This window comes from Euprymna scolopes, chromosome 30 (genome assembly GCF_053919585.1).
Source record: "Euprymna scolopes isolate OS-2025 chromosome 30, ASM5391958v1, whole genome shotgun sequence".
Lineage (NCBI taxonomy): Eukaryota > Metazoa > Mollusca > Cephalopoda > Sepiida > Sepiolidae > Euprymna > Euprymna scolopes.
In genome coordinates, this window is record NC_136511.1 from 51,925,791 (window position 1) to 51,945,316 (window position 19,526).

General features: G+C 33.7%; 1 protein-coding gene across 10 annotated transcripts in view; it reads left to right on the forward strand.

Annotated features, from left to right (window-relative positions):
* The first annotated feature begins 12,335 nt into the window (after positions 1 to 12,335).
* The window catches only part of LOC145254806 (uncharacterized), a 400,418-nt gene continuing 393,227 nt past the window's right edge, over positions 12,336 to 19,526 (forward strand). For 9 of the 10 annotated variants that reach the window (XR_013863805.1, XM_080113609.1, XM_080113610.1 and 6 more), the window contains exon 1: positions 16,281 to 17,074. Coding sequence is in view for 9 of the 10 variants with exons in the window: in XM_080113609.1 (XP_079969735.1) it covers positions 16,536 to 17,074 (539 nt within the window). In the remaining variant the exon portion in view is untranslated. Of the gene's footprint in view, positions 12,440 to 16,280; positions 17,075 to 19,526 lie in introns of those variants that run through there. The other variant, XM_080113605.1, reaches the window with a different exon arrangement.

Genomic DNA, 19,526 nt, shown 5'->3' on the forward strand with positions numbered 1-19,526 from the left:
GAATTAAACTAAATAAACACCTAGTAGCTGTGCTAAAAAATTCATCATGATCAGTTAATTAGTTTTTTTTAGTTTATTCTACACAAACATATATATTGTCGTTAAACCATTTTTGTATTCTGCTCTGTATTAACAATTCACGGTTCATTATGTCAGTCTCAAAATTTTCATATTATAATTGGCTGCTGTGGAAATGACACAATAAATTGTCCGTACACAAACATATCCACACACGCACGTATACGCCTTAGTACACGATATAACATTTCCTTCCTTTTGCGTGATAATAAAAAGAGGAGGTGGGGTGAGGTGGGGCGTTTCGTTTGTTGTGACTATGAGCAGAAAAAAAAATATATATATATATCCCTGATTTTCCTTTGCAGACAGAAACCGCATTAGATGATCTGAAAATCACTCCTTCTCAAAAATACATGATATCATAAAAAACCTAGACACCTCAAAAGCATGTGGACCTGATCTCATCCCGGCTGTACAATTAAAAAAAAAATGCTCTACTGAGGTTGCTCCAGTTCTCTCCAAACTTTTCAACAAATTCCTTAACGAATCATGTTTTCCTGACTGCTGGAAAATTGCTTCTGTGGTACCAGTTTACAAGAATTCTGACGAGAGAACTGACCCATTAAATTATCGCCCCATTAGCCTCCTCCCACTTTTTGCCAAAATATTTGAGTCCATATTTAATCAAGCTCTATTCCACCACCTTACAGTTGCTAAACTTATGTCCAACCAACAATATGGATTTAGGAAATCCCGTTCTACTGCAGATATCCTAACTGTAATCTCTGAACGTATATACCATGCACTGGATAAGGCATTAGATATACCTAAGGCTTTTGACAGGGTATGGCATGATGGTCTTCTCAGGAAAATCAGATCATATGGTATTACTGGACGAATACTTAACATAATTAAATGCTTCTTAAATAAGAGAAGAATTCAGATTGTCATCAATAGTTGTACGTCAAACAATTTGATATAAATGCGAGTATATCTCAGGGGGTCGATCCTTGGACCTTTATTATTCCTGATATTCATGAATGATCTCCCTGATTAAATTGTCTTTGAGATGGGTATATTTGCTGATGACACCATGCTCTATGACAGGCATGAGGGAAAAACGAATGAACACATATCCAAGACAATGGCTGAAATCCAAAAGGAAGACTTAGAGTCTGTAGTGGAATAGGGACAAAAAAGGGATAGTAACATTCAATGCTGCCAAGACTAAGCTTCTTTCCTTTAATAATTATAAGAAACCATTAATAGCTATGACGAAGTACTTTGAGGTAATGTATCATTAGCCAAAGCTGTTGGTGGTTGAGAAGGTTTCTTGTAATTAAACTCCTTGGAACATAACTTGGAACAGATACATCGAGAACATTGCCACAGCTGCTGTGAGGAAGGTGGGCTATCTCTACTGTGCTAGAAAGTTACTCACGTGTGAAAGTATCCTGTACCTCTACAAGGCCACCATTCGCCCATGTATGGAGTATTGTTGTCACATTTGGGCTGATGCATCTGTTACTAGTCTTTCACTCCCGGACAGGGTTCAAAAGAGAATCGCCAACCTAATATGTCCCAAACTGTCAGCTAGGCTTCAGCCTCTCTCCCATTGGCAAAATGTTGCATCCCTCTGCCTGTTTTACAAGTATTTTAATGGTAGATGCTTCAACGAACTACAAGCTCAAATGTTTAGACCAAAAATTGTCCGAGTAATTTTGTAGAGACCGCAAAGGTAAATATTTTTTAACTTTGACCCTAATTTTGACGCCTAAACATTTATTATTTTGGTCTCAAATCACAATAAAAGGTTTGACCCATGTCCAAGTTACCTAAATCTAAAATTTCAAGTGTTTAGACCCAAAATTGACAGAGAAATTTGGTAGAATCTGCAAAGGTCAATTGTTTCAACTTTGACCTTTTGGCAACCACATTTTCACCCCAAAACTGATGAAAATGCTTGCTGCATGTCTGAATACCCATTATGTATAAATTTCAAATGTTTAGACCCAAAATTGTCTGAGTAGTTTGCTAGACATTGCAAAGGTAAAACTTTTTGAACTTTGACCTCTTGGCAGCCAAATTTTCAGCCAAAGACCGATTAAAAAGCTTGCCCTATCTCTGAATCCCCTTAATGTAAAATTTCAAATATTTAGACCCAAAATTGGTGGAGGATTTTGGTAGAGTTTTCAAAGGTCAAATCGTTGAACTTTGACCCCTTGACAACCAAATTTCTGTCCGAAAACCGATTAAAAAGATTTTCCCAAATCTCAATACTCCTTATGTCAAATCTCGAGTCTCTAGATCGAAAATTGACAGAATTATTTGGTAGGGAAATGTGTACACACACACACACACACACACACACACACACACATTTTCACTTTTATATAAGTGAAATTGTGTGTGTGTGTGTGTGTGTGTGTGTGTGTGTGTGTGTGTGCACATCCCTACCAAACTATTCTGTCAATTTTCAGTCTAGAGACTCGAGATTTTACATAAGGGATATGGAGATTTGAGAAAATCTTTTTAATTGGTTTTCAGCCAGAAATTTGGTGGTCAAAGGGTCAAACTTCAACGATTTGACCTTTGAAAACTCTACCAAACTTCTCCAGCAATTTTGGGTCTAAACACTTTAAATTTTAAATGTAGGTTACTTGGACATGGATCAAACTTTTTAATTTGATTTAAGCCCATAAAAAATAAATGTTAAGGGGTCAAAATTGGGGTCCAAGTTAAAAAAATTTTACCTCTGCGTTATCTACCAAATTAATCAGCCAATTTCTAAACATTTGAAATTTTACATTTTCTGATGACACCATGCTCTATAACAGGTGTAATCAGGCATAGGGCAAACTTTTTAATTGGTCTTTGGCCGAAAATTTGGCTGCCAAGAGGTCAAAGTTCAAAAGATGTGACCTTTGCGGTCTCTAGCAAACTATTCAGCCAATTTTAAGTCTAAACATTTTAAATTTTACATAACGCATATTCAAACATGCAGCAAGCTTGGTTTTGGGCGAAAATTTGGCTGCCATGAGGTCCAAGTTGAAATAATTGACCTTTGCAGACTCTACCAAACTCCTCCGCCAATTTTGGGTCTAAACGCTTGAAATTTTAGGAGTAGATTACCTGGACATGAGCCAAACTTTTTAATGTATATATATATACATATGTACATAAAGTTATGAACAGTACATAGGGCCCGAGCAAAGCCGGGCTGAACTGCTAGTGTATATATAAATTCAAAAATATTTTTTAACTTTACAAATTGAATAATTCTGTAAACTTAAAGCGAGCATAATATATATATATATATATATATATATATATATATATATATATATATATATATATATAGGACAATCCTAAACAGATGAAATAGCTCAATATTCGAGATATAGCATTGATATAAGAAATATACACATTTCTGCATTACGAGGTGCCTTCAATTAGTTTCCATACTTTTTCATATTAGCACTTTTATTGATAATACATACATGAAACTCTTATCCCTTTCAAAGTAATCTCCTCCGGCTGCAATGCACTTGTTTTACTGTTCCAAAAACTTCTAGAAGGCCCCATGGAAGTCCTCTTGTGTGAGCGTGCCAATGACCCTCGTCACAGCCTCTTTCATCTCCTCAATTATCTCATAACAAGGTTTTCCTTGAGCTTAGGGAATAACTAAAAGTCACAGGGAACAATGCCTGAACGATAGGGAGAGTGAGGAACTGTCTTGATGTTCATCTTGATCAAAAAAGTCTGTGACAAAGATGGAGTTGTGGACTGGTGCATTGTCTTGGTGGAAATGCCGCTAACCTGATTTGAAGGATGTTGGCCTCTTCCGACAGAATCTCATCCTGAACTCCTTTAAAACCACAACATAGTATTCCTTGTTGACTGTCTGTTTAGTACATGAAAATCATGCCGTGCTGTCAAAAAAAAAAAAAAAAAAAGAAGGATCATCATGTTTCTGGGTGGATTTGATCTGTTTGATCTTCTTGGTTCTGGGAAAGCTAGCATGCTTCCACTAGAAACTCTGTCGCTTGGTCTCTGGATCATAGCACTAGACCCACCTTTCATTGCAAGTAACCAGAGCATCCAGAACTGCGGGATCTGAATTGATCAGCTTGACCATCTCCCTGCTGTCATGATGTCTTCCTTTCTGATCTTCTCTGATCTTGGGACAAACTTCATGCAAATCTTTGACATCTTCAGTTCCTCACTAAAAATCGTGTGTACAGTTCCCACACTGACATCAAACTGTGGACTTATTGTCTCTATAGACACATGACGTTCCTTAATCAGAAATATCTTTATTTGGACAGTCAACTCTAGTGTTACGACTTCCTTACTCCTCCCACACCTCTCATCATCTGTCACAGACTCTCTGCCTTCCTTGAATCTCTTATGCCACTCAAAACTAATGGTCAATTCACGCAAGATGATCCAAAAACAGTTTGAAGCATTCCATACGTTTCTGTGGCATTTTTTTCAAGTTTGAAACAAAATTTTATTGCGTGTTGTTCTTCTAATGTGTCCTCACGTCTAGATTGCATTTTTGAAATTGACCAGCTGTGACAATCAGGCTTTAGTAGGGTGTATTCCAATTCTTACTGTATCTGTTCATTTGAACCTGAAATCATAAAAATTGGTCAGTCATCTCATAAGATGTATAGCAATAACATACTGAATGTTAAAGGGTCTATGACAATTTCAAATGCCTGTACAGAAATGTCTGGAAACTTATTGAAGGCACCTCGTATTATCAGCTTTATACAAATACTAGCAAGGTTAGCCGGCGTTGCTCAGAACTGTATAAACAATGAGAAAAATGAAATTACTTTTGAACATATGTATTAATCTTAGGATAAGGAATTTTTTATGTCTATGTATCATTTGTTTGATATATTTTACCTTGATATTGTTTGAATATTTTACCTACCCTAGGACGGGTATTACAAATGTATGAAATAATTGTACCTTTCCTAGGATAGGTAATTTACAATACTATATGAAATAATTTTACCTTCACTAGGATGGGTAATGTACAACACATATTTAAAATAATTTTACCTACCCTTGGACGGGTAATTTAAATACATATATGAAACAAGTTAACATACTCTCAACAGGTATTTTACAACAAATATGTAATTTATAAATAAAATAATTTCTGTTCCCACTAAGGCCACCATAATTTAAAAAAAAAAAAAAAATGGAGTCATTTTTAGAAGATAGATCATTAGGATTTCCAAATTAATACATAAATACATTGTCTTCGTAAATGATTAGGTAATCCTTGTTTCACCATAAATTTCAACATTATTGTGTTTCTTCCTTCCACACTATCGGCACTATAATTTTAAGAAAATTATGGCATTTTTGGAAGATGTCTAAGTAGGATTTTCAAATTAATACATAAATACATTGACGCGGTTAGTGATTAAACAACCCTCGCTTCATTATAAAATTCTGCATTACTGTACTTCACTTTCTTTTCCGCACTACCGACAACAACATTTTTTGGAAAAAAGACGTCATTGAAAATTCAGGAACATATGGATCACCTCCAACAGAAACTGGCCCGATTCAGCTTCAGAGTACACCAACAATATATATGAATTAAAGTAATTTTGAGATCGTAAAATGCTTCAGCCATTTCCAGGACTGGCTCTATATCCCCCCACTGTTAAAAATATTCAAGAAATGAATTCTTTTTGTGATCGTAAACTGCTTCAGTCATTTTTTTTTTTTTACATAGAACTCATCACTTATCAAGGCCCAGAGGCCACTCGAGGATAAGAGTTAAAGAGTGTACAGTATCAGAATCATAATAATCGTTAGTTTTTTTTTTTTTTTTTTTTTTTTTTACACAGAGATCACCACTTATCAAGGCCCGGAAGCCACTCAGGGATAAGGGTTACTGCAAGTACATTATGTTAGTGTGTTCCATTTCAGATCAGGAGTAAAGGTCAAACCCAGAAGCTTGTCAAAACACGGGGCCTCACCCAGACGAGAGCCATCCATCCCAATTGATGCCAGCTAAGGATCAGAGCGTTGATGATGTAAGGATAGGAGTTTGGTTTTGGATGCATTAAAGGTAACTAGCCACATCTTCCCCCACTGAACCACGCGCTCGAGATCAGAGGAGAGAGAATCAGAGAGAACTTCGTCATTTACAGCCTTTGATGTGTTGCCGTAGATGGTCGTGTCATCAGCATAGATGTCAACGAATGATTTAAGTATGTGTTTAGGGAGGTCATTGATGTAGATCAGGAAGAGAGTTGGGCCCAGGATTGACCCCTGAGGGACTCCAGCATTTATATTGCAGGCCTCCGATTTTTGACCATCTACCACTACTCTTATGAGCCTATCGGAGAGAAATGATTTAATGATTGAGAAAACATTTCCAGTTATACCGTAGCTGGAAATCTTGTGAAGTAGACCCTTATGCCATACTTTGTCGAAGGCCTTTGATATGTCAAGAGCAATTGCCCTAGAAAGTTGTGGAGATTCGGTAAATTTGTTAACTTAAGTGGAACGTTTCGTCAAGAATTTGTTTGCATTGGACTTGTAGACAGCCATATTGTTATCAGCTGGAAAGCAGGCAAACGGAAGACAGTTCCACAGGCATGCAGTTCTAAGAAAGAAGCTTTGTTCATGGAATCTATGTTTCCAGGACTTACTTAATTACCCCCCCCCCCTGTTAAAAATATGCATGAAATAAAGTAATTTTGAGAATTTTGAGATCTTAAACTGTTTCAGCCATATTCGGGATTGACTTAATATGCCCCTTCACTGTTAAAAATATGCATGAAATAAAGTAATTTTGAAATCGTAAACTGTTCCAGTCATTTTCAGGACTGACTTCATATTTCCCCCCTACTGTTAAAAATATACATGAAATAAAGTAATTTAGAGATGATAAACTGTTTTAGCCATTCTAGGGACTGACTTCATGTATCCTCCATCACTGTTAAAAATATACATAAAATAAAGTAATTTTGGGATCTTAACAGCTTCAACCGTTTCACAGGCTTACTCTATATTGCCCTACTGTTAAAAATGTACATGAAATAAAGTAATTTTAAGATCGTAAACTGTTTCAGCCATTTCCGGGAGTGACACCAATCGCCCCCCCCCCCCTCGGTTCAAAATATACCTTGAATAAAGTAATTTTTTTTTTTTTTTACACAGTGGTCACCACTTATCAAGGCCCGGAAGCCACTCAGGGATAAGGGTTATTGCAAGTACATTATGTTAGTGTGGAGATTTGATGAAGTGTTTACTTAAGGGGGCGGTTCATTAGGAATTTGTTAACGTTGGACTTGAAGACATCCAAGTTGTAGTCAGGTGGGAAGCAGGCAGACGGAACAGAGTTCCACAGGCGTGCAGTTCTAAGAAAGAAGCTTTGTTCATGGAATCCACGTTTTGATTTAGGCACAGATAAATTATAATTATGTGATCCTAAACTGTTTCAGCCATTTCCGGGACTGACTTCATATCCTCCACCCAATGTTAAAAATATACATGAAATAAAATAATTTTGAGATCGTACATTGTTTCAGCCATTTCCTGGAATGAATTCATAACATCCCCTCCTCCACTGTAAAAATTATCCATGAAATAAAGTAATTTTGAGATCGTAAACTGTTTCAGCCATTTCCGGGACCGACTTTATATGCCCCACCACTGCTAAAATATACTTGAAATAATGTAATTTTGAGATCGTAGACTTTTATTCCCCCCCCCCACACACTGTTAAAAATATACATAAAATAAAGTAATTTTGAGATCATAAACTGTTTCAACCATTTTCGGGACTGACTAATCATGAGATCGTAAGCTGTTTCAGCAATTTCTGGGACTAACTTCATATCCCCGCCACTGTCAAAAATATACATAACAGGCAATTCTTGCTTCACAATATAATTAGAAATTACTGTTTCTCCCTATGATTTTTGAGAAATAAAGATGATTTAGCAGGTTTTCGAAATTAATACATACAAACATTGACAATGTTAGCGATTAGGCAACCATTGCTTCAACATGAATTTCAATATTGTCCTGTTTCTTCCCCCCCCCCCCCTCCTAACTACCCACACCATAATTTTTCGAGGAATAATGTCAGTTCAGGAAGATGACTCAGCAAATTTTCAAAATTAATACATTAATTAATAATCATGGTTAGCGATTAGGCAACACTTGGTATTCCCAAATATTCACTCATCTGAACCTAACCAAGCGTAATGTTGCTTAACTTAGTGATATACACAAAGCCCCTGGTATTCTCAAATGGTAACCCGTCTGATACTGACCAAGCACAATATTGCTTAACTTTGGTGATCTACATAAAGCACTTGGTATTCACAGATGATCACCCATCTGATACTGACTAGACTCAATGTTGCTTAACTTTAGTGATCAACATAAAGCATATATATATATATATATATATATATATATATATATATATATATATATTGTGTACAGAAAGTTGTTAGTTGATGACCTGTCTCAACTAACAACTTTCTGTACACAAAATATAAGTACGCTCTTAAAATTTGGATTTTCCTTTTAATTGAGCACTCTGCTGGAATTCTTTTTCCAAAAAAAACTAATCATATATATATATATATATATATATATATATATATATATATATATATATATATATATATATATATATATATCTCTGATAATAAACGACATTATTTTTGCACCAACCTAGCATGGATACCCAGCGTTGCCAGGATCAACATGAAGTTCGGTTTGGCCACACCTGCTATACTAAGAATATTGACCAGTTTTTCAACTCCATCGTTACCCCAACAAAAATTTAAAAAATAAAAGAATGAATGAAAACACGAAAATGTAATTTCCTCCCACCCCCCACACTGAAAAAAGCAGAAGTACGTGACAAACTCCCCACCAGATATTTCGGCAGAAGGAATACGAAGGGAAGCTATTCTCTGAATATTGAGCACCTTTTATGACTATATTCCAGTTTAAGCAAATTTCTTTTATGCTCCCTTAGTCTAGAAAGATTTGTTATTACGGTTTGTTGCAACCAAAACAAACTGTAAATAATTCAGTTTCAAAAATAACAAAGTAGAATTTGTGTTAACCGAAATACACGTTTTTATGTTATAAAAATGATGAGTTTTGACTTATTGTGTTATTAAAAGAAAAAAATTAGCAGTTACGATGTCAAAAAATGTGAAGGAAAAAACTGTTGAAAAAAACGTAAATGAAAGTTTTTTTTGTTTTTGTTTTAAATAAAGAATCGTAGTTGAATTGAATTGTTTGTTTATTTTAAAATAAAAATCCACTGGATTGCGAAATCATGAAAATTATTTTATTTGAACTGATTCCAAAAATAATGCTTGAAAGTTTGTGTGAATTTGATTATCCCCGAAAAAGAAAACAAAAACAAAAAGAAGAAAGTTAGCGTCCAAGGGAAATAACTAAAAATTCAAATAACTGAAATACTTTTATAAAAAAAATCGATGTTGGTAAAAATAAATTAAATTAAATATGTTCTCAATATAAATCAAATTTAAATAATAAACTTAAATAGAACAGTTAAAACAATCCTCTCACTATAAACAATAACTAACACACCGTTATTTAATAAATAGATTTCCCTTAAGGTAATATGCAAATGAGGTCATCTCTTAATCGTCTATTTTGCAAGAATAATACTATATAAAGGAATGAATGAAGTATTAAGGTAATGGACTTTTTGTATATATTAATCAAATTGTGAATAAACAAACAAATACACAAGAATATAAATTTGTATGTATATATATATACATAGAGAGAGAGAGAGAGAGAGAGAGAGAGATAATTATTATTAATAAATAATATATATAAATATAAAAGCGAAAATGTATGTATGTGTGTTCGCTTTTTCTGTGTGTCTATAAAAGGCTTTTTTCAGAGAAGCGGTCGCTCGCTTCACAACTTTTTAAAACTTTTTATATCACATATAAATCGTAATATCTCACAGTTAACAATGAAGCTCGCCTGTCTATTTAATTTGCTCGATTTCGGAAAGATAAATATTCAACACTTGTCGCTCGCCGCATGTGGGTTAGTCTTTTTCCTATAACATCTTGGGAGGAAAAAAAGCGTTCAGCAGTAAATTAAATCCCGCAGTCAAACTTGACCTCATTAACTCATTAAAACGGGCACCTGCTAAATCCAAGAAATTCAAACGTATTTCCATTAGCATGTCGCGGTGGGGCAATGGTTAACGTCGCACTTTTTTTTTCACACTTTAATTTACAACTTTGCCTCAAGGGTTCGGGTTCGATCCTCATACTTATTTTTTTTTAGTATAGCATGAACTAAAGAAAAAACGAAAAAACACATGGTATTGAAACATGTTTAAGTGGAATCAGATATTAAATATGTAGCGACCGCTACATACGGCCGGAACAAATCTTCGGCAGGAACATTTTCGTAGCGATCACCGCTTTCAACACCCACGAGTATCAGAACGCGTAAGCACACAAAGTTGCGATCTGACTACCCACACACATGGAACAAGGGAACTATGTTACGTTTCGAGTTATATAAAGATTTGCCGCGAAAATCAAATTAGTTTATTTCAGTTTTCTCTTATCTTCCCTAAGACTGGCTGTCAGGATAACTCCACCACTGGGGGGGGGGGGGCGTAAAAATCTCCCGTCTTGAATTTGTGCGCCACGCACATTAACCTTAATTCTTATCATGGAAAATTACCACATCAAACAAGAATTAATTCTTCTTTTAAACAATGTTATTTTGAATTACTGACACACACACACACACACACACACACACACACACACACACACACACACACACACACACACACACACACGCACACACACGCACACACACGCAGAAAAAATATTAGATACATTAATTACCAGAAAAAATATAGATTCTTAATTACCAGAAAAATATATTTTCTGGTAATTAATGTATCTAATATATTTTTCTGGTAATTAATGTATCTAATATATTTTTCTGGTTATTAATGTATCTAATATATTTTTTCTGGTTATTAATGTATCTAATATATATTATTGGTAATTAATGTATCTAATACATTTTCCTGGTAATTAATGTATCTAACATATTTTTTCTGGTAATTAATGTATCTAATATATTTTTCTGGTAATTAATTTATCTAATATATATTATTGGTAATTAATGTATCTAATATATTTTTCTTGTTATTAATGTATCTAACATATTTTTCTGGTAATTAACGTGTCTAATATATTTTTCTAGTAATTAATGTATCCTATATATTATTTCTGGTGCTTAATGTATCTAATATATTTTTCTAGTAATTAATTTATCTAATATACATTATTGGTAATTAATGTATATAATATATTTTTTCTGATAATTAATGTACCTAATATATTTTTTCTGGTTATTAATGTATTTAATATATTTTTCTGGTAATTAATGTATCTAATATATTTTTTCTTGTTATTAATGTATCTAATATATATGAAAAATAAACAAAAGTTTATTTTATATTATTTGGTAGTGTATCTTATTTTTTTTAAAATTTATTTAATTGCATGGGATTTATGCAAGTCCCCAACATGTATCTAATATATTTTTTCTCGTAATTAATATATTTTTTCTGGTAATTAATGTATCTAATATATTTTCTGGTAATTAATGTACATTGTGCAATTCTTCTAGAAATTTATGTACATGATCTATTTTTCTGGTAATTAATGCGCATAAATATTTTTCTAGTAATTAATGTACGTAATGCATTTTTCTGGTAATTTGCATTATTTAAATGTCTATGAATTAATCGGCTTAATGTATTTTTCTTTTTTGCTAATGAATTTATTTAGTGCACGTTTTACCATTCTTAGAAGAGTTTTGAACAAAGGCCGCTTCTATTTTTTATTTTTATTTTTTATTCCGCTAAACTAAGAAATTACCTTGCGCCTAATATTGCTCTCGTAAGTAAACAGAGTGAGTAGTAGTCAGTTGTAAGAATTTTGATATAAGCAAGAACAATCACTATTAATAACCACTGATGAAAACGATCATCGAGACATCAGAAGAACAAAAGTGCGCAGTTAACATGGCCAAAATGTCAAATTAAGAAGAAAGGTTGGAAAGAAAATAAATAGATGGAAAATTTCGGGTAAAAAAAACAACAAAAAAAAAAAAACGGCATTTTATTTTGTTTCGCGTGTTTCCTGAAAACATTCAGTTCTTTCTTTTTGGGGGGGGGGGATGAGAAGGAAGAAACTATTTTAAAAGAGAGAGAAAAAAAAACTGCGACTTTTTCGTCTTTGTAACAATCAAAAAAAAAAAAAAAGAAAAAAAGCGATTTTTAAAAGGTGTATTCAACTTAATTTCAGAGAAACAAAAACATTTTTCGGTATTTTTTATTTAATTTTTTTTTTATCGTCCTTGTGATTGTTTTTTTGTTGAGAAAAGAAATTAGTTATTATTCGCACATGCGCTCACGCGAAAAGTAAAAAACAAAACCCAAAACAAAAAAAAAAACTGTACTCTTCACTAACGCGTAATTTGTCCGACTGCGAATAGCGTAAATTTCTTTGTTTTTGCGGATTTTTCCCGCCAAATAACTTTCCAGCAAACAAACAAACAAACAAACAAACAAACAAACTAGATAAAAAAAGTGTCGTGTTTTGATAATTTATGGTTGCTAATTGTTCACAATTAAATTGGTTTCGATAGAATTCCATTGCCCCTTCCCTATCCAAGCAACTTATCCTTAAATTTATATTAGTTAAAAAAACAAAAATAAAAACATTAACATTAAAAACAGTAAGTTGATACAAATTTAATGATCGTCTGCATGAAAAGCAGAAAAAAGCATGCCAATCAGAGGCAAAAAAGATGGCCGATATAAATCCATATATTACACTGTAAATATTAATTACAGTGAAATATTTTGATTTATTTACTGAATAATAAGCGATCGTACATTTATTCATCATCATATCGTATGAATCCGGAGATTATATTGTTGCCATTGGTTTCCACGACAGTTTTGTAGTCGGAATTCTTTCTAGAAAGACATCAGGTACTTACAGAAGGAACTACAAGTAAAAGTGATTTTTGTGGAACGAACTGGATTCGAACTTGGAACACCTAGGCCGTCAATTTGTGTCGTTAATTATGTGAACACCATCCCAGTTAAAGACATTAATAAATAAATAAATAAATAAATAAATAAAAGGTGCAATTATACTATAGAGACCGCTAGAATAATCTCACCTTTATCACTTCGTTTTCGCACAAATTTTCGATAAATAAATAAGTTGATTCTTGCTGATCTTAAATTGTATTTCTTGTCATTAAATAAAATTCGAATATACTTTTTCGTGGTTTAAAAATCTAACTTTTATTCAAGGTTTTAATCGCTGGCAGCCATTGTCCGCTCTCATCATTTTTCTGCACTAAACCTAAGTTTTACTGGTTTGAAATGATTGACACAAATTTGTTCACACACACACACACACACACACACACACACACACACACACACAGCATTGAACATTCTTTTTTATTTAAAATTGTTTAACAACGTTTAATGAATTTAAAAACAAAAAATAAAGAGATTAAAAATGAAATTTAGTCGATAAGATCAAAGTGTAATATCTGTTCTCAGTCTGAGGAAAAAGGTCCTCTTTGATAGAGGCAATTTTTATTTTTACCCAAATCTACAGTGTCCCTTATGGAGAGCTGGATTTCCCCAAATGAAAACCCGGCCACGATGTCTAACTTGGTCCTCGTGGGGAGACAAGTAAATAGCAACTAATTTATGAATGAATGAATACCCAATTATTGAAAAGAAAAATATTCGCAACAAATAAAAATTTGGGGCCCGTGTAAATGTTAATATACACCGGAAAATTAATTATTTTAATTTTAGGAAGTTTCCGTTCGCGACGAGAGAAGCATTAACCCCCCCTCCCCATATTAGGAATGACTTTCGGCACTTCTGTATTATACGGATTACACAATTCTTTTTATGCGTTTCACTAAATTGTCGCCAGTTGGCGCTTCTTCTCTCAATTCAAATTGTTTATTAATTTAAAAAATGAAAGCTATAATATATTGCTGACCCTTCAACAGGTGCCACACACAAAAAAAACAAAACAAAAAAAAAACAACAACATAAACAAAACCACACAAACTATATTTTGTTACAGTGACAATTTTACTTTAATTCAAAAAATGTTTCAGAAAAAAAAAATATTTCCTTTAAATTATTAAATTGTTCGGGGGGGGGGGGTCCAATTTTACTTTAATTCAAAATATGTTTCGGGGGAGAAAATCCAATGTTGCTTTAATACAAAAATTGTTTTATTCAAATTATATTTTCTTACGCAAACTTTTCAATAAATGTTTTTACAATTATACATTGATACATTTTTATGCAATAAATATTTTGGTTTTCAAATATTATATTTATTTGCCGTATTATTTAACCAACAAGTAATTGGAGTTATCGCCCCATAACAATGGTGCCGCCCGTCTAATGCAAAAGTGTCTGGCTTTCTTAATTTGCCGGCGCATCTTAAAATGTACAAGTACCAAATTTAGAATAAAAGCTCAATTTTGATGGGTGTAAAAACGAGTCGGTTGAAATTTTATTTTAAAAATAAATAAAATTACGCATTTTGGCCAAGAGTGTAGTTTCGAACGATAAAGGTGAGCTCCTTCTAAACGGGGTCAATTCTTTATTTTTGTCTTAATTCAGAGTGTTCCTTTTGAGGAATATAACTCTGCTCTCGTGGGGGAGACAAGGAAATAGAAACTTGTGTGGTCTGTTCTGTACTAGCCTCTCTCTCTCTCTCTCTATCTCTCTCTCTCTCTCTCTCTCTCTCTCTCTCTCTCTCTCTCTCTCAGCAATAACATGACATGAATCCAAGAAAAGATTGGTGTAATTGTGTGGCAATATTTTTTAGCGGAATTGGGCATCAAATAACAGTGACAGTGTCTCTGACTAAACGTTTTTTTTCTTCTTGTTAACCTGAACCTCTCCGTCGGAGTAATCGGAGAGGCTCTCCGATTACTATCGACTAAGCTCCCCCTCCCCTTTTCAGGGTTGATTATTTTTATTGTTATCATTCTACATAAAGTATTTTCTGGTCATTAACCAAAATATTTTTTTCTAGTAAATTAATAAAAATATATTTTGTTTTGTTAATTAATAAAAATTTTTTTCTGGTAATTAATCTACTTTTTGTAATTTTTTCTTGTAATTAATTAAAAATATAATTTCTGGTAATTAATCTATTTAATATATTTTTTCTGTTAATTAATTAAAATATATTTTTTCTGGTAATTAATCTACTTAATGTATTTTTCCTTGTAAATTAAAATATATTTTTCTGGTAATTAATCTAATTAATGTAATTCTTTCTTGTAATTAATTAAAAAGAAATTTTCTGTTAATTAATCTACTTAATGTAATTTTGTTTATTGTAATTAACAAAATATTTTTTTTCTGGTAATTAACCAAAAAATATTTTTCTGGTAATTAATCTACCTGGCCTTTTGGCTAAGATCAAAGTGTAGTATCTGTTCTTCCGATGCGACACTTCCATTTCTCGTTCTCTTTCAGTGGAGGAGAAATCCTTCACGACTGAGACAATTTTTATTTTTGTACCTTTTCTCCACGTTAAAAAACGACCCTGGTGTCTAACTCTGTCCCGTGGGGAGGCATTGTAAATAGGTACTTCAGGTATTTTTTAGTAATTAATTAACCAATATATAATTTTTTTCTACTTTTTTTTCTATCTTTTCTTAATTAATCTACTTAATGTAATATTAATAACATTTCAGCAAAGGTTCTGAATAGTCTCTTTTTACACCCATAAACCAAGAAAGTATTTAAAAGTACAATTTCACATATAACACCAAGAATCGATTATGCCCAACAATTGGTCGAAATGATAGATATTCTAACGGAGTACTGTATAGTAAAATTGAACGAGAAAAAAAAAACATTAAAAACAACAACAAAAAACAGGTCATTCGATCAGTTTAAAGTTTTAAAAAAGTAAAAAAAAAAATAATAATAATAAAAAGAGGAGAGTGTTTTATAATATCTTGAAACTTAAAAGAAAAAGAAAGAGTTCTTTTCGTTATCAGAAAATTGAAGTTTTTTTTTTATTATCATAAAACCACTATAACAGCCGCGTGTTGTTTGAAGGATCGACTACTACCACTCTCTTTTTGCTACTATTGCTACTACTAAGGGTATAATTTGTGATGTGAATTCTATACGCTCTTGGAACAATTCATTTCTTCATCCATTTCATATCGAGCTGCGTCTTCGTTTTTGTTATTATTTTTGAATCATTACATAATTGTTTTTATTATTCAACAACAACTTGGACTTTTATATTACTTTATAGTAAACAACCCCAAACCCACGCAGGCGCAAACAACAACAACAACAACAACAACAACAAACACCCCAAACAAAACATTATATGCAGGCAGCATCACTTTTTGGCGCCCCTTGTAAAGGACGAAAGAAACGAAGAATTCAGAAAAAATATCAGCTCGCAAAGAGAAAAAACACTCTATCCGTTATTGTAAAAACTCGAAGAAAGAGAACGACTAGTTCTGACCCGCCGCAGGTGCCCGAAGCGGAAGCGGTTCCCATAGAGGGTCGCCACCTTGTTCTTAAAGATAAAAAAAACTGTAATCCCCACACGCGGTCGCACCGACCGATTGTCGTTGGAGGGGCGATCGACAACGACCACGACCACGACCATGACCCTTTTTTCCTGCACTCCACTCTCACTCTGTCTGTTTTTAATCCGGCCAATGGACACGTACAACTCCGGCCACAGCTGTTTTTATTTGACCCTGACAATACGACAACAACAACAACAACAACAACAACAGCGCTTGAGGACCAACACCCTTTGTTGTTTCGGCCGACACCAAGAGGGCGAGTTTTATCTTTAACTCGACAACTTTACCCCGCGATTAACGAGCCGAAAACAACCCAAATTACTAGCAAGTAAGTAGAATATCTATCCTCTTATAATGGCTATATATATACTTGGCGTTGTCCGGGAATCTTTATGCTTTCATTTGTCTTTTGCTGTTGTTGTTTCACTATTCCCCCCTCCCCACCTACCCTCGGAGCTATTTTTTTTTGTCTCCTCTCTTGATTAATTTATTGTAAGAAAATATGGCACTTGCATAGAATTCCCCCTATATTAGAAAACAAAAATTAAAATAAAAATTTGTATGATGTAGTACGTAGGCCCATACAAAATTGCAGGCAGATCGGCTCAGTAGTTTCTGAGAAAAAGTGGGACAGAAATAAAGAGAAATATAACTGTGTGTGTAAATTAAAAGTGTATACAAATTGATACATTAATTAATTATTTATTTAAAATACTTAATTAAAATGAAAAAAATTAAATAAATTTAATTTGATTGAAATAAAATAATTTTAAGTTTCAAAATTATTATTTAAAATAATAATTTGGCAAAAAAATAAAAAAAATTAAATAAACGGCATACTGTGATCTAGTGGTTAAGGGCATGGACTGACGACCTGCATATTTCGTTTGAATCCAGTTCGTTCCAAAAATTCCAACTCTGACACCTTATTTAAAAGTCTTTTTTTTTCTTCTTTTTTTTACATGAAGGTCACCACTTATCAAGGCCCAGAAGCCATTTGGGGAGAAGGGTTATTTTGTGTACAGTAATCAATGGGATAGTGTTACAGTATTCATTAGTATTGGAGATTTGATAAAGTGTCATTACTTAGGGGGGCAGTTCATCAGGAATTTATTTATGCTGGACTTGAAGACATCCATGTTGAAGTCAGGTGGGAAACAGGAAAGCGGCAGAGAGTTCCACAGGCGTGCAGTTCTAAGAAAGAAGCTTTGTTCCTGTAATCTACGTTTTGATTTAGGCACAGATAAAGAGTGGGGAAAATTATTGACAGTGGTTTCAGCTAGATGGGTGTTTATCGTGGAAGATTGGCGAGAGGGGATTAGAGATTGGAGCTCAGACGAGCACCTGCCATGGAAATAACGATAAAACAAAGATAGGCTCGCAACGTCTCTTCAGTGGGAGAGAGCTTGCAGGGAAGAGAAAATGGCATCCCCCACTAAACCACGAAGTCTATTTTGTACTCTGTCAAGGCAGGATAGGCTGTTTTTAGCAGCTCCTGCCCAGATGTGGCAGCAGTATTCCATCCTTGGACGTACTTGACTTTTATATAGATATGCAGGTAATCATTACTTTCATACATTATTTTAAAGCGTATATAGATGGGAAATTAGTAAAAATACTTCACTTCTGCATTTTTGACTCTTACTTGCTTGCATTTTTGACTCTTACTTGCTTGCATTCTGGTTATGTACCTAAATTCCTGACCAGAAACAAAGGTTGTATAGTCATCTCAACATTATATGTAAAACGTATATACTCATCTTTAACAGCATCGGTCGTCATCATTGTGCATGTATGCCTCATAACTATGTATGTATGATATACGTGCAGTGCGGTGTCATCTAATGGTGTGTATACACAAAGATAAATCATGTTTCTTGAAAGTATGTATAATCGTGCAGAGTCACGGCCATCGAGATATAGAAGGCCTGTTAACTGAAAAATGCCTGCAGGCAATGTAGGTAAGATTTGCTGAACTGTTACTGTCGATACTATATGACGGTATTTTAGAAAAAGTGCATTAAGACATGTTAAAAAAGAAAATAAAGGCACCCAATTCGATTAATAATGAAACTGAACTTTATTCAATATAAAATATAAATATTATCTATGTAAAAGTACTTAATTTATAATATATGTGCCGTGTCATCTAATGGTGTGAATACACAGACATAAATCATGTTTCTTGAATGTATGTATAATCGTGCAGAATCCAGAGTGTGTGTGTGTGTGTGTGTGATGTTTAACCTAATCATTTACATAGTTTACACAACTTATGTATAATTATATTTCTGTGTGGCACACAAAGGGTTCATACCTTATCTTCAATTTCACAAGCATACCTTCATTCATCGGCAGTTTGATTTTCTTTTTTTTTTTTTTACAATAGGCATCACCACTTACGAGGGGCGTGCAATAAGTAATGCCTCTGACCTACTTCCAGTTGTCTGATCAAGCTGAAATTTTGCATGTGCAATGATTTATATCTCTACGGGTTACGTGGCAAATTATAGCTCTGAACTAATTGTGGTTTCTGTTTTACAGGTGTTTGAACTGAGTCAGGTGTGTAATGGAGCCTGTTGAATGTCGAGCAGTGATCCGGTTTTTGTATTTGAAAGGATGCATATCACAGGAGACTTTTGATGAAATGAAAGAAACTTATGGTGATAATGCCCCATCATATGACCTTGTAAACGCTGTGAATTTAAACATGGCTAGAAGTCTGTGGAAAAAGCCCCCAGACCTGGTCCCCCCCCCTTCTGCCATTGATGAGGCATTTG